At 46.3% G+C, this 24676-nt stretch overlaps 1 protein-coding gene across 1 annotated transcript in view; it reads left to right on the forward strand.

Annotated features, from left to right (window-relative positions):
• Nucleotides 1–24676, forward strand: part of LOC104666115 (GON-4-like protein) — a 74568-nt gene that overhangs the window by 43061 nt on the left and 6831 nt on the right. Inside the window, 4 exon segments of the mRNA XM_030934908.1 lie at nt 75–191; nt 902–2602; nt 4099–4358; nt 6221–6425. Of these exon segments, the coding sequence (XP_030790768.1) occupies nt 75–191; nt 902–2602; nt 4099–4358; nt 6221–6425 (2283 nt within the window).

A 24676-nucleotide genomic window follows, 5' to 3' on the forward strand; every position in this document is an offset into this window, starting at 1 on the left:
CCACCCCATTCACCAGCCTGACAGACAGTGTTTCCAGAAGGAATGTAACTCATGCGCATTTTTTTCATGTTAAGTTTTATAAGAAGACCAAACAGCTGCTAGGCTTAGTAAAATGCTGTGAAGAGATCCAGCCACATCAGTGGAAGCCACCTGTAGACAGAGAAGAACACCGGCTCCCATTCTGGTTAAAGGTACAACCCTCTTCCTCAAAGTCTGTGGGAGGCAGAAGGTCACTGAAAGTTCTGAGAGAATATCAAGGGCTTCCTTAATTGACTAATGCTTTAGTTGTAGAAGTAGGACTTCAGAAATCTTCCTCATTCGCCTTTCTTCCCTTACTTTTCTGCCCTTCTCTGGGTGATTCTACAACATTTTCAAAATAATAGGTAAAATAATCATTTGCTAAAGGAAATTCACAGAAGTTTCTAAAGTATATAATTGGAATGTGGTCTTTGTAGATTTGATATGCAGAGAGACTTTTCTTGGAAAGATGCCTTGAGCTTGTCTGAGGTCCCTAAAACCTAGAAAGCCTAATTGTTTTTCCCCAATTTTTTGTTGTTGTTTTGTTTTGTTTTGAGACAGAGTTTTGCTCTGTCCACCCAGTATATGGTGCAATCTTGGCTCCTCGCAACCTCTGCCTCCCAGGTTCAAGTGATTCTCCTGCCTCTGCCTCCTGAGTAGCTGGGATTACAGGCACATGCCACTACACCCAGCTAATTTTTGTATTTTTAGTAGAGATGGGGTTTCACCATGTTGGTCAGGCTCGTCCTGAACTCCTGACCTCAAGTGATCTGCCCACTGCAGCCTCCCAAAATTCTGGGATTACAGGCGTAAGCGACTGTGCCAAGCTTCTTTTTCCCAAATTCTGACATATGCTGGATCAGAGTGTTCTTGTTTCCAATAGGCCAGACTGCCATCCATCCAGGAAGAACTGTGGCCCATGGCTGATGGTGCTAGAGAGGTAGGACACGTGACTGGAACCACTGAGATCAACTCAGATCGAAGCCTAGAAAAACACAATTTGGAGTTGGAGAGTGAAACTCGGTACCCACTGCTATTGCCTAAGGGTGTGGTCCTGAAACTGAGGCCAGTTGCCACCCGTTTCCCCAGGAAGGCTTGGAAACAGAAGCGTTCATCAGTCCTGAAGCCCCTCCTTATCCAACCAAACCCCTCTCTCCAACCTAGCTCCAACCCTGGGAAAACACCAGCCCAATCAACTCATTCAGAAGCCCCACCGAGCAAAATGGTGGTCCAGATTCCTCACCTGATCCAGCCAGCCACTGTCTTACAGACAGTTCCAGGTGCCCCTCCACTGGGGGTCAGTGGAGGTGAGAGTTTTGAGTCTCCTGCAGCACTGACTGCTATGCCCCCTGAGGGCAGGACAAGCTTCCCTCTGTCTGAGTCCCAGAGTTTGCTCTCTTCTGCCCCTGTGCCCAACGTAATGCTGCCCTCCCTTGCCCCTTCTAAGTTTCAGAAGCCATATGTGAGACGCAGACCCTCAAAGAGAAGGGGAGTCAAGGCCTCTCCCTGTATGAAACCTGCCCCTGTTATCCACCACCCTGCATCTGTTATCTTCACTGTTCCTGCTACCACTGTGAAGATTGTGAGCCTTGGCAGTGGCTGTAACATGATCCAGCCTGTCAATGCGGCTGTGGCCCAGAGTCCCCAGACTATTCCCATTACCACCCTCTTGGTTAACCCTACTTCCTTCCCCTGTCAATTGAACCAGCCCCTTGTGGCCTCCTCTGTCTCACCCTTAATTGTTTCTGGCAATTCTGTGAATCTTCCTATACCATCCACCCCTGAAGATAAGGCCCGCGTGAATGTGGACATTGCTTGTGCTGTGGCTAATGGGGAAAATGCCTTTCAGGGCCTAGAACCCAAATTAGAGCCCCAGGAACCATCTCCTCTCTCTGCTACTGTGTTCCCCAAAGTGGAACATAGCCCAGGGCCTCCACCAGCAGATGCAGAGTGCCAAGAAGGATTGTCAGAGAACAGTGCCTATCGCTGGACTGTTGTGAAAACAGAGGAGGGAAGACAAGCTCTGGAGCCGCTGCCTCAGGGCATCCAGAAGTCTCTAAACAACTCTTCCCCTGGGGATTTAGAGGAAGTTGTCAAGATGGAACCTGAAGATGCTCCAGAGGAAATCAGTGGATCCCCTGAGCATGACATTTGTGATGACATCAAAGAGGAACATGCTGTGGAATTGGACACTGGTGTCCCAAGCGAGGAGTTGAACAGTGCTAGAGAGGTAAAGAAACAGACAGTCTTGCAGAAGGAAGAGGAGAGGAGTCAGCCAGCTAAAACCCCTTCATCTTCCCAAGAGCACCCTGATGAAGGAACCTCAGGGACAGATGTGAACAAAGGATCATCAAAGAATGCTTCGTCCTCGATGGATCCTGAAGTGAGGCTTAGTAGCCCCCCAGGGAAGCCAGAAGACTCACCCAGTGTTGATGGTCAGTCAGTGGAGACTCCAGTTGGGCCAGAAACTGGAGGAGAGAAGAATGGGCCGGAAGAAGAGGACTTTGATGACCTCACCCAAGATGAGGAAGATGAAATGTCATCAGCTTCTGAGGAATCTGTGCTTTCTGTCCCAGAACTCCAGGTGAGAGCTGGAGAATATTCTCAAGTATTTTGTGGACTCAGTAATATGTTTCATTTATTGATATGCCACCTGCTTGCTTGCTACACTATGGATAGTCCTAAAGTCATTTTTATTTTATTTGTAAGACATTATGGAACATGATTGTGGGGTTGAGGTGAAATGAGATGGAAAGGATGAAATTTTACTGATTATATTAAACTGATTTACACATTAAATTGAATCACCTGACCATACTTTAAATGCCTTAAAAATAGTAATAGGCTGGGCTTGGTGGCTCATGCCTGTAGTCCCAGCACTTTGGGAGGCCAAGGTGGGCGGAACACAAGGCCTGGAGTTTCAGACTGGTCTGGCCAATGTGGTGAAACCCCATCTATACTAAAAATACAAAAATTAGCCAGGCGTGGTGGCGGGTGCCTGTAATACCTGCTACTCAGGAGGCAGAGGCAGGAGAATCGCTTGAGCCCAGGAGACGGAGGTTGCAGTGAGCCAAGATCATGTCATTGTGCTCCAGCCTGGACAACAGAGCAAGGCTCTGTCTCAAAAAACAAAAACAAAAACAAAAAAAATAACAACAACTAGTAAATAGGCATGGTGGCTCACACCTATAAATCCCAGCACTTTGGGAGGTCAAGGCAGGCGGATCATTTGAAGTCGGGAGTTCAAAATCAGCCTGACCAACATGGAGAAACCCTGTCTCTACTAAAAATACATCCACCCCTGAAGATAAGGCCCTTGCTCTTGAGCACTGTTCTCTGACATCAAGAGCACCCTGATGAAGGAACCTCAGGTTCACAAAATTAGCTGGGCGTGGTGGCGCATGCCTGTAATCCCAGTTACTCAGGAGGCCAAGGCAGGAGAATTGCTTGAACCGGGGAGGTAGAGGTTGCGGTGAGCCAAGATTACACCATTGCGCTCTAGCCTGAAAACTATCTTCAGGTTACAGAATTTTGTAAAAGGGAACTTCTTCCCCTTTTCTACTGTCAGGCCGAATGTCAGTTATCACTGGGATTTCTTTTTTTTGTCTTGTTTTGTGTGCTGTTTTTCTTTTTTTTTTTTTTGGGATGGAGTCTCACTCTGTCTCCCAGATTGGAGTGCAGTGGCACAATTTCAGCTCACTGCAACCTCTGCCTCCCAGGTTCAAGCAATTCTCATGCCTCAGCCTCCCAAGTACCTGAGATTACAGGCATGTGCCATGATGCCTGACTAATTTTTGTATTTTTAGTCGAGATGGAGTTTCATTGTGTTGGCGAGGCAGATCTTGAACTCCTGGCCTCAAGTGATCCTCCCACCTCGGCCTCTCAAAGTGTCGGGATTACAGGCATGAGCCACTGTACCTGGCCCATTGCTGGGATTTCATAACTCAGGGAATTCCCCTCTGACAGCTGTGGTGGGCTCCCCATTGTTTAACTTCAGATTACCCTGATACAGCTTTGTGCTGTTCTGCAATTCATGAGCCACTAAGAGCCATTATAAGTACTCTCTGGAGGGTTTTACAGGAAACAATGGAGAAACTGACTTGGCTGGCATCTGAAAGGCGCATGAGTCAGCAGGGTGAGTCTGAAGAAGAGAATTCTCAGGAGGAGAACTCTGAGCCGGAAGAGGAGGAGGAAGAAGAAGCAGAAGGAATGGAAAGCCTGCAGAAAGAGGATGAAATGATGGATGAAGCAGTTGGAGACTCAGCTGAGAAGCCTCCTTCTACTTTTGCCTCATCTGAGACTGCTCCAGAAGTGGAAACCAGCGGAACTCCACCAGCTGAGTTAGGCAAGCCTATACTGAGGGACCAGTCTCACTTAACCTCATTGTCTAGAGGACAGTGTGCAGAGTGGATAGCTTATAAACCAGGTGGAGGATTTCCAGAGGAAACCTTCTGGATCTCTTCTGCAACCCCCCACCCCCCAAAACACGTTTAATGTGTTATCTTTGTGGAGAACAGATACTCAGAATTTTTTTTTTGAGATGGAGTTTTTGCTCTTGTTGCCCAGGCTAGAGTGCAGTTTTGTCATGATCTCACCTCAATGCAACCTCCACCTCCAAGGTTCAAGCGATTCTCCTGCCTCAGTCTCCTGAGTAGCTGGGATTACAGGCACATGCCACCATGCCCAACTAAATTGTTTTCATAGTTTTAGTAGAGACCGGGTTTCATCATGTTGGCCAGGCTGGTCTCAATCTCCTGACGTCAGGTGATCCAACCATCTCGGCCTCCCAAAGTGCTGGTATTACAGGCGTGAGCCACAGCACCTGGCCTACTAAAAACAATTTTTTTTTGTTCTTTTTTGAGATGGAGTCTCGCTCTGTCACCCAGGCTGGAGTGCAGCGGCCAGATCTCGGCTCACTGCAAGTTCCACCTCCCGGGTTTACGCCATTCTCCTGCCTCAGCCTCCTGAGTAGCTGGGACTACAGGCGCCCGCCACCTCACCCGGCTAGTTTTTTTGTATTTTATTAGTAGAGACGGAATTACACCATGTTAGCCAGGATGGTCTCGATCTCCTGACCTCGTGATCTGCCCGTCTTGGCCTTCCAAAGTGCTGGGATTACAGGCTTGAGCCACTGCACCTGGCCTCAAAAATTTTTAATTTGATTCTCATCCGTTGTTAGATTTGTATTAGCTTCGTTTTCTTTCTTTCTTTCTTCCTTCCTTCCTTCCTTCCTTCCTTCCTTCCTTCCTTCCTTCCTTCCTTCCTTCCTTCCTTCCTTCCTTCCTTCCTTCTTTCCTTCCTTCCCTCCCTCTCTCCCTCCCTCCCTCCCTCCCTCCTTCCTTCTTTTCTTTCTTCCTTTCTTTCTTTTTCTCTTTTTTTTTTTTTTTTTTGAGACGGAGTCTCGCTCCGTCACCCAGGCTGGAGTGCAATGGCACGCACTCAGCTCACTGCAATCTCCGTCTTCCAGACTCAAGAAATTCTCCTCCCTCAGCCTCATGAGTAGCTGGGATTACAGGAGCCCACCACCACATCCGGTTAAGTTTTGTTTTGTTTTGTTTTGTTTTGTTTTGAGATGGAGTTTCACTCTCGCTGCTCAGGCTGGAGTGCAGTGGCACAATCTTGGCTCTCTGCAACCTCCACCTCCTAGCTTCAATAGATTCTCCTGCCTCAGCCTCCTGGGTAGCTGGGATTACAGGCGAGCACCACCATGCTAGATTTATTTTTGTATTTCTTTAGTAGGGATGGGGTTTCACCATGTTGGCCAGGCTGTTCTCAAACTACTGACCTCAGATAATCTATCCCCCTCGGCCTCCCAAAGTGCTGGGATTATAGGCGTGAGCCACCGCACCCGGCCTGGTTCATTTTCTTGTACTGGTTCTTAGCTCATCTGTCATGGGTGGGGCTAAGACTCATGTTTGTTTCAGGAAACACTGCTTGTTCCTCATCCAGACATAGTCTCTCGAGCACTACAGAAGCCACACTTGCTCTTTAGACTTCCTTTCTCAATATGAAGTAGCTGATTATCTTGTCATCCCAATTAAGGCAGTTACACTGTAGACTGCGTAGAGCTGACTTGACAGACTTACTTCTCATACCATTTTCCCAACAACCTTTTCCTTGACTTGCTCCATAATATTGAATAGGATTTGGCTGGGGTGGTGCATGTGGTGGATCGGGAAGATCAGGTGTTGCAGGGACACAGTTTTTCATGTGTGCTACAAGGAGACAGCATCAAAGCTGCTGGAAAAAGCTGAAACAATCATAGAGCTTGCAACAAGTGGGAAAGTTGGGGTTGGGCCAGCAAGGACACCTACAAGCTGCTGTTGCAGTATAATGAGGACATTCTTGAGCAAGATCCCCTCAGGTAGCAGAAGGACTTGGCTTTTGCCCAAGCTTGTCTGGCCAGGGTAGGCAAATATTGCTCCCTGTTACTGCCGGTCTCTATGACTATGGCTGCTTCTCCTTCAAGGGATGTGTTTTATTTTATTTTATTTATTTATTTATTTATTTTGAGACGGAGTCTTGCTCTGTCGCCCAGGCTGGAGTGCAGTGGCCGGATCTCAGCTCACTGCAAGCTCCGCCTCCCGGGTTCCCGCCATTCTCCTGCCTCAGCCTCCTGAGTAGCTGGGACTACAGGCGCCCGCCACCACGCCCGGCTAGTTTTTTGTACTTTTTAGTAGAGACGGGGTTTCACCGTGTTAGCTAGGATGGTCTCGATCTCCTGACCTCATGATCCGCCCGTCTCGGCCTCCCAAAGTGCTGGGATTACAGGCTTGAGCCACCGCACCCGGCCGGATGTGTTTTAAAAAATAAAGTCTGTTTCTCAGGGTACAGCCTTTTTACGCCTCTGCTTTAGTTTTTCTGGCTAAAGATATCTGTGAGAGAACCACAGGAGAATTAGAGTTCAATCATAAGTATGTTTATTGTTAGTACCCACCACTGAGAGGCTAGTTTGCTTCAGGTAGACAGCAAGGGAGGGGTCCCCTGAGAGCCCCCAACCCATGTGTTAAGTGCCTCATCTTCACATAATATAAAAAGCAGTCTGGAAAAAAAAATCCAACTGCAGGCACCAATAAGGGAACTAGCACAGGGGGTTGTGTCTGGAGACATGCCCACAACTGCACAGATAGGAGAACCTCCAGCTCACTTATAAAAACTTGCACAAACCTCTCACTCACTCAGATAAGGGAACAAGGCCAGACATAGAAATGCCTTTTTCCTTTGTATAATCAGTGGGCTCCCAGGAGAATGTTTCTGCTTTTGTGGGCACGAACACAGTGGGCTCTGGTGGGTTCTGATGGGCACTTTCCTTTCAATTTTGGACTATGAGGCTGACTTCTATGAATCATCTCTTCAGGTCCTGATTGGTCCCAGGCGAAGGTCCCAGGCCAAGCTTTCACTTCAGCTACTGAAAGGTCCTGGGCCAAGCTGAGTAGCTCTTATAAATCTTCACTTCAGCTCCTGACTGGTCCTGGGCTAAGCTAAATCATGCTTTCTCTAAGACAGCCAACAGACTAAGCATATTCCTTCCCCTTCCTAGTCTGTAAAAACCCCAGACACCAGCCTCATAGTGGGCAACACATTCAAGCCCCCTTCTCCACTGCAGAGAGCTTTCTTCTTCAACTTATTAAACTTTTGCTCCAACCTCACCCTTGTTACCATACACCTTTATGTTCTTGAACATGAGACGAATAACTCCAAGTACTATCTCAGACAACAAGAGACTGCTACATCTTGGTGCATTGGCAAGACTACAACATATTCTGGAGCATTGGCTGGGAATATAGGGATTAATCAGAAGGATGAATAGGAGCAGACCTTTAACTCTTTACTTTCCAAGGCTTCTTGTCCTCAGTTTTGTCTCCCAAAAGCAAACAAAACACTGGCCTCCTGTCAGCCATTTTAAAACAGTTAGCATGGCTGCCAGCCTTAAGACTCAGCAGACAGGCTTGCTGGAGAGGACTTTGGCAATCCCCATTTGCCCTTGGGTGTTGGGAATTTTGGCTCTGTTCCCAATTCAGTTTCCTTTCACAGAGGGCCTAGCCATCATGTGGAATTGGAAGGAGGTCCTAGAGCAGCTGAAGGTTCCTGGCTGAGGCTACACATTGGTGTTACCTGAAGGTCCTTGACCTAACTCTGGTCACTGACAGCCTGTCAGGGCATCAGCACAAGGTCTTCCAGTCTTTTTCTATTGCATTATTTTCCTCCCTTCTTTTCATGGCTATCATGTTTCCTATCCCTTCTTTGTTTTTGTTTTGAGACGGAGTTTCACTCTTTCACCCAGGCTGGAGTGAAGTGGCACAATTTCGGCTCACTGCAACCTCCACCCCCTAGGTTCAAGCGATTCTCCTGCCTCAGCCTCCTGAGTAGCTGGGATTACAGGTATGCACCACCATGCCTGGCTAATTTTTTTTTTTTTTTTTTTTTGACACAGTTTTACTCTTTTTTTTTTTTTTTTTTGAGATGGAGTCTCGCTCTGTCGCCCAGGCTGGAGTGCAGTGGCCGGATCTCAGCTCACCGCAAGTTCTGCCTCCCGAGTTTATGCCATTCTCCTGCCTCAGCCTCCCAGGTAGCTGGGACTACAGGCGCCCGCCACCTCGCCCGGCTAGTTTTTTATATTTTTTAGTATAGACGGGGTTTCACAGTGTTAGCCAGGATGATCTCGATCTCCTGACCTCGTGATCCACCCGTCTCGGCCTCCCAAAGTGCTGGGATTACAGGCTTGAGCCACCGTGCCCAGCCAGAGTTTTACTCTTGTTGCCCAGGCCAGGGTGCAATGGCATAATCTCAGCTCACCACAACCTCCGCCTCCTGGGTTCAAGTGATTCTCCTGCCTCAGCCTCCAGAGTAGCTGGGATTTCAGGCATGCACCACCATGCCTGGCTAATTTTGTATTTTTAGTATAGACGGGGTTTCTCCAAGTTGGTCAGACTGATCTCGAACTCCCAACCTTAGGTGATCAGCCCACCTCGGTCCCCTAAAGTGCTGGGATTATAGGCGTGAGCCACCATGCCTGGTCAATTTTTGTATTTTTAGTAGAGACAGGGTTTCCCCACGTTGGCCAGGCTGGTCTAGAACTCTGGACCTCAGGTGATTCACCCACCTCAGCTTCCCAAAGTGCTAGGATTACAGACGTGATCCACCACACCCAGCCATCCTATCCCTTCTTTGTATGCAATGTTGCGGGTGTTTTTACAGTCTAGGAATATAATCTTGCTGGATAGAGTCAGTCGGTGCCTTAGTAATTAGGACTGTAATTCAATGAATTGTCTCTGTGGTTTCCTTGAAATAGGGGTATTCCAAGACCTGGATCTGAACACCTATTTATCTCCCAATGATAGCACTCAGTTGGAAGGGGGTTATTTCTCCCCAAGAAACTATCCCCCACTTTATTAGGCTGTTTCTTTACCCATGTGAGAAGCCAGCACTGTCCGGGAGAACTAGACCACCTTTCCATAAAACAAGTTCATTTTCTTCTGCTGGGAGGCATACTGTGGGGACAGCCTGTCAAACCCCAAACCTCTCTTTATAACTATTGTCTGAAAGAATTTGGAGTCAGTTTTTCCCAAGCATTTCTAATCCTACAGTGCCACATAGTGGAATGGGATTTTTCTTTGTGGGGAGACTTGTTAACTCTTTGTCCAAAACTTACAGTTCCTCAGTTATTTTCCCTCTTGTGTCCCATTATCAGTGATCAGGCCCCATGCCCTATTTGTAGACAGGAAAACTATACTTCCAGCACCCAGGAGGAAGCCATCCTGGCAAGACAGAATTAGCCTCAATACTGTCCCCTAAAAGGAAGGACAGCCATTCGATCCTTACGTTATTTTGAAGCACCTGTTCTGCATCCAACAACACTGGAATGGGATTCAAACGAAAAGGGATTTTATGTTTGGAAGTCAATCTGTCCCATTCTCTGGAATTCTGATGTTTCTCTGGGGCCATAGCAAGGGAAGCCAGAGGTAGTATTAGGACACATTCTCCATTACAGAGACTCTGGGGTACCTTGGGAGACTTTTGGGCTGAGTTGGTCTAGGAAACCAACAGGGTGGACAGGTAGGGCTTTGGGCAGGTGAGCGTGAATAGTTCTGCTGACCAGCTCCTCTGGATGCATGGGTGAAGGTCATGCTTCCATTCATGGGTAGCATCTATGATAACAGCCAGGACCCAAAGGATGCGGAGGAAGGAGGAGAAGGGGGATCCCATGCCTCTCTTTCCCTCCACCCTTGGTCATACCAAAAGCAGGAAAGGGAGGGAGGGATGCCTTATATCCCTTCTCTTTCTAGATGGGTAACAAACTGTTGCGGGAAGTCAAGGACCCCGAACGGAGGGACTGGCTGGAGCCGTGGCAGAAGAACATAAATTGTGAAGATTTCATGGACATTTATCACTTCCCTAATGATACTTTCATGATTTCTTATGCCTGTCTTTATTTTAATCTCAATCCTATTATCTTCGTAAGCTGAGGATGTACGTCACCTCAGGACCACTGTGATGATTGCATTAACTGTACAAATTGATTGTAAAACGTGTGTTTGAACAATATGAAATCAGTGCACCTTGAAAAAGAACAGAATAACAGTGATTTTAGGGAACAAGGAAAGACAACCATAAGGTCTGACTGCCTGCAGGGTCAGGCAGAATACAGCCATATTTTTCTTCTTGCGGAGAGCCTATAAACCGACATGCAAGTAGGGAAGATATCACTAAATTCTTTTCCCAGCAAGGAATATTAATAATTAATACTCTGGGGAAGGAATGCATTCCTGCGGGAGGTCTATAAACGGCCGCTCTGGGAGTGTCTGTCTTATGCAGTTGAGATAAGGACTGAAATATGCCCTGGTCTCCTGCAGTACCCTCAGGCTTATTAGGGTAGGGAAAAACTCCGCCCTGGTAAATTTGAGGTCAGACTGGTTCTCTGCTGTCAAACCCTATTATCTGTTGTTTAAGATGTTTATCAAGACAATACGTGCATAGCTGAACATAGACCCTTATCAGGAGTTTTTGATTTTGCCCTTCGCCTTGTGATCTTTGCTTTGCCCTTTGCCTTGTGATCTTTATTGACCTCAGAAGCATGTGATCTTTGTTCTCCTTTTTGCCCTTTGAAGCATGTGATCTTTGTGACCTACTCCCTCTTCATACACCCCCTCCCCTTTTGAAGTCCTTAATAAAAACCTGCTGGTTTTGCAGCTCAGGCGGGCATCACTGTCCTACTGATATATGATGTCACCCCCGGAGGCCCAGCTAAAATTTCTCTCTTTGTACTCTTTCTCTTTATTTCTCAGCTGGCCAACATTTATGGAAAATAGAAAGAACCTACATTGAAATATTGGGGGCGGGTTCCCCCAATAACAAACCATCTGCAATCTGCACTCTCCTCAAGTGCATGCTGAAACACTGGAACTCCTTTGATTGTGAGACTCTGAAGGAAAAACAGCTTATATTCTATTGTACAAGGGCATGGCCATCTTACACACAGGAGGTCTGGCCTCCTCAGGGAAGCATTAATTTCAATACCATCCAACAACTAGATCTTATTTTGCCCTGTGAGACAACCCACATCTTTGTAAGTGTTGTAAAATTAACCCTTCCCTCTTAGAAGCCATATCAGGCAAGCCTACAGAATATAATTCCCCAAAGTCAGAGAGGCAAACCCTCGAGGAACCCTCTAATGCAACGTCTCAGTGCCCTAACTGCCTCCCTTATCTGGGGCCCCCAATAGCCATATCATCAGCCCCTCCAGCTATGCTACCCAAAAAACCACCAACTTCGCTGTTGCCTTTGCAGGAAATGCTGAATGGACATGGTGCTACTAAGTTTCAAGTTCCCTTCTCATTGCAGGACCTTAGACAAATAATGGGATACCCAGGCAAGTTCTCTGATGACCTTCATAGATATATACAGGCTTTCTAAAATCTAACCCAAGTGTTTGATCTTACGTGGAGAGATGCTATGCTACTTTTATGCCAAACCCTAACTGTTGCAGAGAAACAGGAATCCCTACAGGCAGCAGGAATATTCAGAGATGAACAGCATGTCTCCTATAACCAGTCAAAAGAAAAACCCAATCAAAAGGGGAAATGGGGTAAAAAAGAGACAAAATCCCCTTTCCCAATAGGAAGAGAAACTATGCCCCTTTAAAACCCTAACTGGGGCCGGGCATGGTGGCTCATGCCTGTAATTTTAGCACTTTGGGAGGCTGAGGCAGGTGGATCGCCTGAAGTTGGGAGTTTGAGACCAGCCTGACCAACTTGGAGAGACCCCGTCTCTACTAAAAATACAAAATTAGCTGGGCATGGTGGCGCATGCCTGTAATCCCAGCTACTCGGGAGGCTGAGGCAGGAGAGTTGCTTGAACCCGGGAGGCAGTGGCTGCAGTGAGATGAAATCGGCCCATTGCACTCCAGCCTGGGTAACAAGAGCAAAACTCTGAAAAACAAAACAAAACAAAAAAAAACTCTAATTGGAGTCCTGGTGAGCCCATAGATGAGTGGAAAAGAAAACACTTTCTGATGTGCAAGCCTTTTAAGGCCTGCAAGGAATCAGAACCAAAACTCTTAATTACTCAAAACTGTCCTTGTTGAATCAGAAACCAAATGAAAATCTCTCAGTCTTTTTGGAAAGGATGTAAAAAGCTTTAGTGAAACACACCTCCCTGTCTCTCAATTCAATAAAGAACAGGTTCATTACTCAGGCAGCCCCTGATAGCAGATGCAAGTTGCTGAAACAGGCCCTGTCCAAAGATCTTTCTAGTTTTTGTCACCCTCAAGTTGAAACTTTGTAGTACGTAAAGACACTCTCCTCTGTGCAGCAACCAAGGAAGTCTCAGGAAGGTACTAAGGCTCTCCTCAATTTCATAGCTGAAAGGGAATATAGGGTCTCAAAATCTAAAGCTCAGCTTTGTCAAACTTCAGTAAAGCATCTGGGTCTGGTCTTATCAGAAGGGAACAGAGCACCAGGTAAGGAAAGGATTAAGCCCATTTCCTTTAACAGTTAAGGGTATTCTTAGGCATTACTGGATTTTGCAGACTGTGGGTACCTGGGTATGGTGAAATAGCTTTCCCTTTATACCACCTCACAAAAGTAACTCAGGCAGCTAAAACTCACTCCCTAACTTGGGAACGTAAAACTCAAAAGCCTTTAACCAGTTAAAGCAAGTTTTATTTAATGCACCATCCCTCAGTCTTCCCATAGGGAGGGCATTTAATTTCTATGTATCACAAAGGAAGGGAATGGCCCTGGGAGTTTTAACTAAGGCTCAAGGTCCAGCTCAATAGCCAGTGGTTTACCTAAGCAAGGAACTTAGCCTGGTGGCAAGCAGTTGCAGCAGTGGCTTTGCTGGTGCCAGAAGCTACTGGGTTAAACATGGGGAATAATTTAACTGTTTGCACCCCACATAGTATAGCAGACTGTTGTCCTCTAAGGGAAGTCTCTGACTAACAGGAAAATTGCCTCATCAAAAATCAAGCTTTGCTGCTAGAGGAATCTGCAGTCCAGTTGAAAACCTACCCTTGCCTGAACCCAACCACTTTCTCCCACAGGAAATTGGAGAACATGAACATGATTGTGAACAGATAGTGGTACAAACCAGTAAAAGAAATGATAAGGATTGGCCGGGCGCCGTGGCTCACGCCTGTAATCCCAGCACTTTGGGAGGCCAAAGTGGGCAGATCACGATGTCAGGAGATTGAGACCATCCTGGCTAACATGGTGAAACACCCTCTCTACTAAAAATACAAAAACTTAGCCAGGCATGGTGGCGAGCACCTGTAGTTCCAGCTACTCGGGACACTGAGGCAGGAGAATGGTGTGAACCCGGGTGGCGGAGCTTGCAGTGAGCTGAAATGGTGCCACTGCACTCCAGCCTGGGCAACAGAGCGAGACTCCGTTTCAAAAAAAAAAAGAAAGAAATGATAAGGATCACTGTTTATATTCTCTGTAAAGTTTTGATTAATGAAAAAGGATTTTCATGAAGAGCACTCAGCTTAATTGACACTGGGTATCCAACCTATAGGTATGTTCAAAAGTCCTTTATGTTTTTCTCTTCATAAATCTTGTTTTTCTGGAAAAGGCTTTTTTTCCTCTGTCAACTGAATTACTTTTTCCCACTCTGTCTTGCCATTCTTGGTGCATGCATGAAAGGCCCTAGGATGACTTCTGGTGGCCTGGGACTCTTTGGGAAAACAGACAAGATGCCAGAAATCCCATTTTAGAAAAAAAATCTGTTTTCCACATGGAACCCGTGGAATCCCTCTTAAAATCTGTTTTTATCTCCCAACTATGCATGTTTATTAGGCTCCAAAACAACATGCTTTTCTAGCCCTGTTCCTAAAAAGCTCCATCCCAAGCTGCTGGATCTTTTTCTGTCTATATAGTTCTATATGAGTTATGTGTGTGATGTCTATTAAAAACCCCTCTAATTAATTGATTTAAAGACGGATAAGTGCTTGGATTAAATTTTTTTTTTGTTTTGTTTTGTTTTTTGAGACGGAGTCTGGCTCTGTCGCCCAGGCTGGAGTGCAGTGGCCGGATCTCAGCTCACTGCAAGCTCCGCCTCCTGGGTTTTACGCCATTCTCCTGCCTCAGCCTCCCAAGTAGCTGGGACTACAGACGCCCGCCACCTCGCCCGGCTAGTTTTTTGTATTTTTTTTTTTTAGTAGAGACGGGGTTTCACCATGTTAGCCAGGATTGTCTCGATCTCCTGACCTCGTGATCCGCCCATCTCAGCCTCCCAAAGTGCTGGGATTACAGGCTTGAGCCACCGCGCCCAGCCGATTAAATATTTTTATAGGGATAATGAAGGCTGTGGTACCTTTCAGTTCATGTGACTTTAATTTTTTTTTTTTTTTTTGAGACGGAGTCTCGCTCTGTCGCCCAGGCTGGAGTGCAGTGGCCGGATCTCAGCTCACTGCAAGCTCTGCCTCCCAGTTTTATGCCATTCTCCTGACTCAGCCTCCTGAGTAGCTGGGAATACAGGCACCCACCACCTCGCCCAGCTAGTTTTTTGTATTTTTTAGTAGAGACGGGGTTTCACCAGGTTAGCCAGGATGGTCTTTATCTCCTGACCTCGTGATCTGCCTGTCTCTGCCTCCCAAAGTGCTGGGATTACAGGCTTGAGCCACTGAGCCCGGCCGACTTTAATTTTTGAAAAATAAAAACAGCCTTAAAAATTATTGGTAAAGTGTAGATATCTTCAAGATCTAAATGTGTGGTCTAAATTATGCAGTGTGGGGAAAAGAAAGAGAGATCAGCCTGTTACTGTGTCTATATAGAAAGAAGTAGACATAAGAGACTCCATTTTGTTCTGTATTTGAGATACTGTTAATCTGTGACCCTACCCCCAACCTTGTCCTTGCAAGAGACATGGGCTGTGGTGAATCAAGGTTTAACGGATTTTGGGCTGTGCAGGATGTGCTTTGTTAAACAAGTGCCTGAAGGCAGTATGCTTGTGAAAAGTCATCACCATTCTCTTAATCTCAAGTACCCAGGGACATATACACTGCCAAAGGTCGCAGGGACCTCTGCCTAGGAAAGCTAGGTATTGTCCAAGGTTTCTCCCCATGTGATATTCTGAAATATGGCCTCGTGGGATGGGAAAGACTTGATCGTCCCCCAGCCCGACACCTGTGAAGGGTCTCTGCTGAGGAGGATTAATTTAAGAGTAAAGAAGGCCTCTTGGCAGTTGAGATAGAGAAAGCATCTGTCTCCTGCCTGTCCCTGGGCAATGGAACATCTCCGTGTAAACCCCGATTGTATGTTCTATTTACTAAGATGGGAGAAAACCGCCTTACGGTGAAAGGTGGGACTTGCTAGTGCAATGCTGCTCTTTATGCACTAAAAAGGTTTATGGAGATGTTTGCATATGTATATCAAGGCACAGCACTTTTCCTTAACTTATTCATGTCACAGAGATCTTTATTCATATGTCTTACTGCTGACCTTCTCCCTACGATGATCCTATTATCCTGCCACTTCCCTTTTTCTAAGATGGTAAAGATAATGATCAATAAATACTGAGAGAACTCAGAGACCCGTGCCGGCGTGGGTCCTCTGTATGCTGAGCTCCGGTCCCCTGGGCCCACTTTTTCTTTCTCTATACTTTGTCTCTGTGTGTCATTTCTTTTCTCAAGTCTCTCGTTCCACCTAACGAGTGAGGAGTGGAAAAATACTGAATATCAGAGGTCAGAAAAGTCAGGAAAATCCCCTTAATGCTAAAACAACAAGGTTATCTGGAAAGTCCCTAGCAGGGCAAGCAGCCGTTTGTGGTTTGGTCAAAGGGCGGGAACGAATGAACTGACTAATGTTTAACTTTAAATGTCAGCCAATTGTAAACCTACAACTGTAAAAATCCCCAGTGACTCTGTAACTTGCTGTAACTTGTTTGTGTCTGACTATAAAAGACGGCTGAACACCGAGCTCGGGGTCTCTCCCTAGGATCTGATACCTAGCTGGAGGGAACCGAGTTCGAACTCGAAATAAAGCGATCCCTGCCGCTTGGCTTTGTCTCTGGACTCTGGTGGTTGCTTTCGGGTCATCGCGGGTCTGGGCATTACACGAGAAACGCCCACAGATGTGGAGGGGCAGGCAACCCCTTTAATGCAGGTCAGATACTAGGCTTGCTGAATGTTTAAAGGTTGTAAACTGCTTCTTTGGCCTTTAAACTTGCCTGCTTTACAATTGGTAAGACCTGGGGACGTATGGAAGTAACCATTCCCCTAACTATGCTGGAAGGAGTCAGACTTTATCTGCACCTAACACATAATTAAAACAACTTTACCAGGTTTTACGTTCAAGTTTAAAATTGCCAAGAGTTACCATTATAACATGTAATTTAGACTACTGAAAATAGATTTACATGCAAGTTGTGCAAAAACAGTAAAATGTCTTTTTAGTCAAAGATTATAAGAAGTCCTGATGTACATTTTGCCTAGGGATAAAGGATTGTCTTAAATTAGATAAAATAAAGCAAAAAGTTTAAGCAAATGTGGAAAGATGGTAAAAATCTTCCAAAAGGAAACTGCGAACATATTGACTAAATTCAAAAGGGATTTTCTGAAAATGGAGCATTGAAATAAAAGCACATGGCCACGCATGGTGGCTCACACCTGTAATCCCAGCACTTTGGGGGGCAAAGGCGGGTGGATCACCTGAGGTTGGGAGTTCAAGACCAACCTGACAAGCATAGAGAAACCCCATCTCTACTAAAAATACAAAAAATTAGGCGGGTGCGGTTGCACATGCCTGTAATCCCAGCTATTCAGGAGGCTGAGGCAGGAGAATCGCTTTAACCCTGTAGGCGGAGGATGTGGTGAGCCTAGATCATGCCATTGCACTCCAGCCTGGGCAACAAGAGTGAAACTCTGTCTCAAAAAAGAAAAAAAAAAAAAGCACAAAGTTTTAAGATGCTACTCTCGTCTTTAGCAAGATTTGTAAAGGGTTATGAAAGGTTCATGAAAATCTTACCCCATGGTCAAACTGATTAAGACTGAATAGAATTGGGCAACCCTTGGCCAGGCGCAGTGGCTCACACCTGTAATCCCAACACATTGGGAGGCCAAGGCGGGCAGATCACGAGGTCAGGAGATTGAGACCATCCTGGTTAACACAGTGAAACCCCGTCTCTACTAAAAATACAAAAAATTAGCAGGGTGTGGTGGCAGGCACCTGTAGTCCCAGTTACTTGGGAGGCTGAGGCTGGAAAATGGCATGAACCCAGGAGGCAGAGCTTGCAGTGAACCTAGATCGCGCCACTGCACTCCATCCAGCCTAGACAACAGAGTGAGACTCCATCTCAAAAAAAAAAAAGAAAAGAATTGGGCAACCCTTCTGGGTCCCCTTCCACTGTGTGGAAGCTATACTTTCGCTTTCACTTTCACTTTAATAAATCTTGCCATCACACACTCTTTGGGTCCGCGTGTTTCTCTGATGGAGCTGTAACACTCACCGCTGCAGTCCATGGCTTCATTCCTTGAAACCCGTGAAACCACGAACCCTTCAATTGAGAAAAGACCTTTGATTAGGAGAAGACTTTGCGTCTCATTCCCAGGGACCCATCCAGGTTTTCTCCAAAGCAGTAACATTGGACCCCTTTTGCTTGCTATTCTGTTCTATCTTCTTGCTAGAAACCGGAGGAAAACACCAGGCACCTGTCAGCCATTTAAATGTGACAAGCGGCCATGCACAGTCGCTCACGCCTGTAATCCCAGCGCTTTGGGAGGCCGAGGCGGGTGGATCATGAGGTCAGGAGATCGAGACCATCCTGCCTAACACAGTGAAACTCCGTCTCCTAAAAATACAAAAAAATTAGCTGGGCGTGGTGGCGGGCACCTGTAGGTACTCGGGAGGCTGAGGCAGGAGATTGGCGGGAACCTGGGAGGCGGAGCTTGCAGTGAGTCAAGATTGCACCAGGTACTCCAGCCTGGGCAACAGAGCGAGAGTCTGTCTCAAACAAAAAAAAAGTGACAAGTGCAGCCACCAGACTTAAGACATGGGTGTGAGGCTTTCTGGGAAAGGGCTCTCTAACGACCCCTGGCCCTCTGGGCTGGGAGCGCTGGTTTGCCTGGAACCAGGTTCACCTTTCTCTACCTTTCCTGGGAAAAGCCGAGGGCTGGCTAGAGGCAGAAAACTGTTGTCCCAAACTCCTGGCACTGACCCAGATGACATCATGGCACGGCGAGAAGCCTCTACTGCACAGCCACCCATGCGTGCATTCCCTGCCTTTTCTGATCCATGCCTCCTGGATCCTAATGTTTTCAGAGAAGACTTTCTTGAGGCCCTGTCCTTTAGGATCTTTCCTACCCCTGAGTCTAAGAATCTTTTGGCTAAGAGCCTAAGTCGAGTGGGGAGGTAATCCAAAGACCTTTGCCCACGGTGCCCCCAGGCTTATTCTTATGCAAATGGGTATCAATATACTTATACGGGACCTGTCCCTCATAACCTGTACCCTAGGCACTATCTGGAAGATCAAAGGCAGCAAGAGTGAAACTCCATCTCAAAAAAAAAGAGAAGAAGAAAAAGATTTAAAAAAAGCACAACAAGGTTTTCTTAAGATGTTGCTCTCCTCTTTAGCAAGATTTGTAAAAGGTTATGAAAGGTTCATGAAAATCTCACCTCATGGTCAAACTGATTAAGATTGAATAGAATTGGGCAACCCTTGGCCGGGCGTGGTGGCTCATGCCTGTAATCCCAGCACTTTGGGAGGCCAAGGTAGGCGGATCACGAGGTCAGGATCTGTATATAATACCATCCTACAGCTAGATCTCTTTTGTAAACAAGAGGGCAAATGGAGGCCGGGCACAGTGGCTCAAGCCTGTAATCCCAGCACTTTGGGAGGCCGAGACGGGCGGATCACGAGGTCAGGAGATCGAGACCATCCTGGCTAACACAGTGAAACCCCGTCTCTACTAAAAATACAAAAAATTAGCCAGGCGAAGTGGCGGGCACCTGTGGTCCCAGCTACTCGGGAGGCTGAGGCAGGAGAATGGCGTGAACCCGGGAGGCGGAGCTTGCAGTGAGCTGAGATCTGGCCACTGTACTCTAGCCTGGGTGACAGAGCAAGACTCCGTCTCAAAAAAAAAAAAAAAAAAAAAAAAAAAAAAAAAAAAAAAAAGAGGGCAAATGGAGTGAAGTGCCACATGTACAGGTTTTTTTCTCACTAAGGGATAACCCACAATTATGTAAAAAATGTAATTTACATCCTACTGGGGGGTCCTCAAAGCCTATTCCCATACCCAGGTCTCCCCATGGCTCCCTGTCCCACTAGTAAGGACTCTCCTTTGGCCCTATTGACCCAAAAGGAGCCAGACAAAAAGATGGCCAAGGAACCAAAAGGCACCAATGGCCCTTGATTGTGCCCCTCCAAGCCGTGGGAGGAGGAGACTTTGGCTCAGCATGAGTACATGTCCCCTTCTCCCTCTCAGGCTTAAAACAGATCAAACTGGACCTAGGAAAATTCTCAGATAATCCTGATGGATACATAGACGTCTTATAGGGATTAGGACAATCTTTTGATTTAGCATGGAGAGATATTATGTTGTTGTTAGGTCAAACATTAACTACCAACAAAAAAGAGTCTGCCTTAGCTGCAGTCTGGGAGTTTGGGGATCTCTGGTACCTAAGACAGGTAAATGATAAAATGACATCAGCAGAAAGGGAACAATTCACCACAGACCAACAGGTAGTTCCCAGTGTGGATCCCCACTGGGACCTCGATTTGGAGCATGGAGACTGGAGTCACAGGCATTTATTGACTTGTATACTAGAGGGATTAAGAAAGACCAGAAAAAAGCCAATGAATTACTCAGTGATGTCCACCATAACTCAGGGAAAGGAAGAAAACCCTACAGCATTTTTAGAGAGGCTAAGGGAGGCATTAAGAAAGCATACCTCTTTGTCAACTGACTCTATTGAAGGCCAAATAATTTTAAAGGATAAATTTATCACTCAGTCAGCTGCAGACATTAGAAAAAAACTTTGAAAGTCTGTCCTGGGCCCCGAGCAAAATTCAGAAACTCTATTGACTTTGGCAACTTTGTTGTTTTATAATAGGGATCAGGAGGAGCAGGCTGAATGAGACTGACAAGACAAGAAAAAGGCTGCTGTCCTAGTCATGGCCCTCAGGCAGACGAACTTTAGTGGCTCTGAAAGAAAGAAAGGCTGGGCAGGCAACCTGCCTAACAGGGTTTGTTATTAGTGTGGCTTACAGGGTCACTTCAAAAAGGACTGCCCAAACAACAATAAGCTGTCCCTTTGTCCACGTCCCTTGTGCCAGGGAGATCACTGGAAGGCACACTGCCCCTGAGGGTGAACGTCCTCTGGGCCAGAGGCCACTACCAGATGGTCCAAAAACAGGATTGAGGGTGCCCAGGGCAGGCACCAGCCCATGCCATCACCATCAAAGATCCCCAGGTAAGCTTTACCATTGAGGACCAGGAAACTGACTTCCTCCTGGACACTGGTGTGGCCTTCTCAGTTTTACTCTTCTGTCCCCGACAACTCTCCTCCAGGTCTTTCACCATCAAAGGGGTCCTAGGACAGCCAGTCACTAGGTATTTCTCCCGCCCCCTAAGTTGTGACTGGGGAACCTTATTTTTCTCATATGCTTTTCTTATCATGCCTGAGAGCCCTACTCCTTTACTAGGGAGGAACATATTAACTAAAGCAGGGGCCATCATATACTTGAATATAGGAGAAGGAATACCTGTTTGCTGACCTACTTAAGGAGGGAGTTAATCCTGAAGTCTGGGCAGAGGAAGAGCAATACAGACAAGCAAAAAATGCTTGTCCAGTTCAAGTTAAATTAAAGGATCCTACTTCCTTTCCTTATCAAATCCATACCCCTCTGACCAGAAGCCCAATAAGGGTTACAAAAGATTGTCAAAGACCTAAAAGCACAGAGATTAGTAAAACCATGCAACAGTCCAGGCAACACTCCCATTCTAGGGATACAAAAACCCAATGGACAACGGAGGTTAGTGCAAGACCTCAGAATTATCACTGAGGCAGTTGTTCCTCTGTATCCAGTGCCAAGACCAGCTCGGTCGGGGAGACCCTAACCCAGCAGTGCTAGAGGAATTAAAGACACATACACAGAAATATAGAGGTGTGAAGTGGGAAATCAGGGGTCTGACAGCCTTCAGAGCTGAGAGCCCCAAACAGAGATTTACCCATGTATTTATTAACAGCAAGCCACTCATTAGCATTGTTTCTATAGATATTAAATTAACTAAAAGTATCCCTTATGGGAAGCGAAAGGATGGGCCAAATTAAAGGAATAGGTTGGGCTACTTAATTGCAGCAGGAGCATGTCCTTAACGCACAGATTGCTCATGCTATTGTTTGTGGCTTAAGAAGGCCTTTAAGTGGTTTTCTGCCCTGGGCGGGCCAGGTGTTCCTTACCCTCCTTCTGATAAACCCACAACCTTCCAGTGTGGGCTTTATGGCCATCATGAACATGTCACAGTGCTGCAGAGATTTTGTTTATGGCCAGTTTACGGCCAGATTTTGGGAGGCTTGTTTCCAATAATCCAGTTGTACCTAATCCTTATACTCCACTCTCCCAGATAATAGAGGAAGCAGAATGGTTTAAAGTTCTAGATCTTATGAACGCTTTCTTCTGCATCCCTCTGCATCCTAACTTGCAATTTTTATTTGCCTTTAAAGATCTATCAAAAATTTGCCTTTAAAGATCTGTCATCTCAGCATACCTCGACTGTCCTGCCATTCATTTTTGGGGCTGAGATACTAGGAGGACTAGGAACTGTCATTGGAGGCTTTACCACCTACACCCAATTCTATTACTGTTGGGGAAAAGCGGAGTGTTGGGAAAAAAACTGAGGCAGGACTTGCATGCCTGACATAACGTAAAAGAGTCTTGGAACATGTCCCGGGTCCAGGGTCTAAAACCCCCCATGGCCTTTGGAACACCAAGCTCTGTGCCAAAGAGTGGAAAGCTGCCCTGCTGCACCACACTCTAAGCCCAGGGCATAAAACCCCTCGTGACTTGGATGGAATCCAGGGCTCATGGCATAAAACCCCTCATGGCCTCTGGAATGTGTCTAGACGTGCTGGCTCCTTGCTTCTAGCCCTCCCAGGCTCATAGATTGATTGTATCTTAAACTAGAAGAACATGTTCCCCATTATCTCAAGTAGCAGAACATGTTCCATATGCTTCAAAGAAAATGCGAAACCATCACAGCTGTAGATCATGTGCTTGATACACCGCTTTCTTTCAACCCCCACATCCTCACCACCTGCTTCTTTGTTTGATCACCAATAAATAGTGTGGGCTTCGGCCGGGCGCGGTGGCTCAAGCCTGTAATCCCAGCACTTTGGGAGGCCGAGACGGGCGGATCATGAGGTCAGGAGATCGAGACCATCCTGGCTAATACGGTGAAACCCCGTCTCTACTAAAAAATACAAAAAACTAGCCGGGTGCCGAGGTGGGCGCCTGTAGTCCCAGCTACTCGGGAGGCTGAGACAGGAGAATGGCGTGAACCCGGGAGGCGGAGCTTGCGGTGAGCTGAGAGCCGGCCACTGCACTCCAGCCTGGGCGGCAGAGCAAGACTCCGTCTCAAAAAAAAAAAAAAAAAAAAAAAAAAAATAGTGTGGGCTTCAAGAGCTCGGGGCCTTCACAGCCTCCATGTTAGCATCGGCCCCCTAGTCCCACTTTTTGCACTCTTGTCTTGTCTCATTCCTTTGACTCCGCCAGACTTCATAGCCCCCATGGCCTGGTGTTGGGTCTGATCACCCCAATATATTACAAATTATCACAAGAGTTAAATGATGACATGGAACAAGTCACAGATTTGCTGGTCACCTTACAAAGCTAGCTTAACTCTTTGGCAGCAGTAGCCCTCCAAAATTGGAAAGCCTTAAATTTATTAACAGCTGAAAGAGGTGGGACCTGTCTTATTCTAGAAAAAGAGTGTTGCTATTTCATTAATCAATCCAGAATTGTCACCAAAAAGGTTAAGGAGCTTTGAGACCAGATACAGTGCTGGCCACAAGAGCTCCAAGACACAGGACCTTGGAATATTGTCAATCAATGGATGCCCTGGCTTCTCCCCTTCTTGGGACCCTTGGTGGCTATTGTGATGTTGCTTATCTTTGCACCCTGCATTTTTAACCTCCTTGTAAAATTTGTCTCTTCCAGAATAGAATCCATGAAACTGCAAATGATTCTATAAATGGAGCCCCAAATGACCACCACTAGCACCTACTATCGAGAACCCCCAGACTGACCCACCAACCTGTTCTCGCACCATGACACCAAAGACTCCCCTCCCGAGGAAGCCTCAACTGCAGAGCCCCTTCTATGCCCCAGGTCAGCAGGAAGTAGCTAGAATGATTGTCGCCCAACTTCCCAATAGCACTTGGGCTTTCCTTTTGAGAGGCGAGACTGAGGGACTAAGTGGCTAAGTTGGCTGCACTTCCTGTGTCAATAGGGACTTCCCTAAGGGAACTTTCTCCTAAGCCAAAATAAGTCATAGCTGCAAGCTAAGGGATTGAACCTTCAACCAATCATACAGGGAGTTTAAGCTCTAGCTGCAGCCTGATGTTTTTAACCAATCACGCCTGCCAACCTACAAGCGCACAGAAAATAAGCTAATTCTATATAACATAAAGAGAAAAAGGGGAGGGGTCATAAGGTGATATAAGCATAAGACACCCAAGCCAAAAATGGCAACGCTTCCAGGTCCCCTTCCACCATGTGGAAGCTTTACTTTCACTTTTGCTTTCACTTTAATAAATCTTGCCAATGTAAAAGAAAAAAAAAAAAAGTAAATAGAATTGTGTATAGGATTTCATTAAAATTGGGGTTAACATTAATAGCAAACTTATGGAAGGGTAAAATTTGGCTTTCTCTCTTGAACAGGATTTTTATGTAATAGTAAAGGCTAATCAAAGCATTTTGCTTTTTCAAATTTTTGAGTCATCCTTTTGGGCAAAACAAATGACTTACGGTAATCTGAAATTCTATTTCATAATATCAAGAGTTTTAAACCTGTAAGGACCAGTCACAGTGGCTCACGTCTGTAATCCCAGGACTTTGGGAGGCTGAGGCAGGTGGACCACTTGAGGTCAGGAGTTCAAGACCAGTTTGGCCAACATGGTGAAACCCCATCTCTACTAAAATTACAAACTTAGCTGAGTGTGTT

This window comes from Rhinopithecus roxellana, chromosome 8, assembly GCF_007565055.1.
Source record: "Rhinopithecus roxellana isolate Shanxi Qingling chromosome 8, ASM756505v1, whole genome shotgun sequence".
Classification (NCBI taxonomy): Eukaryota; Metazoa; Chordata; class Mammalia; order Primates; family Cercopithecidae; genus Rhinopithecus; species Rhinopithecus roxellana.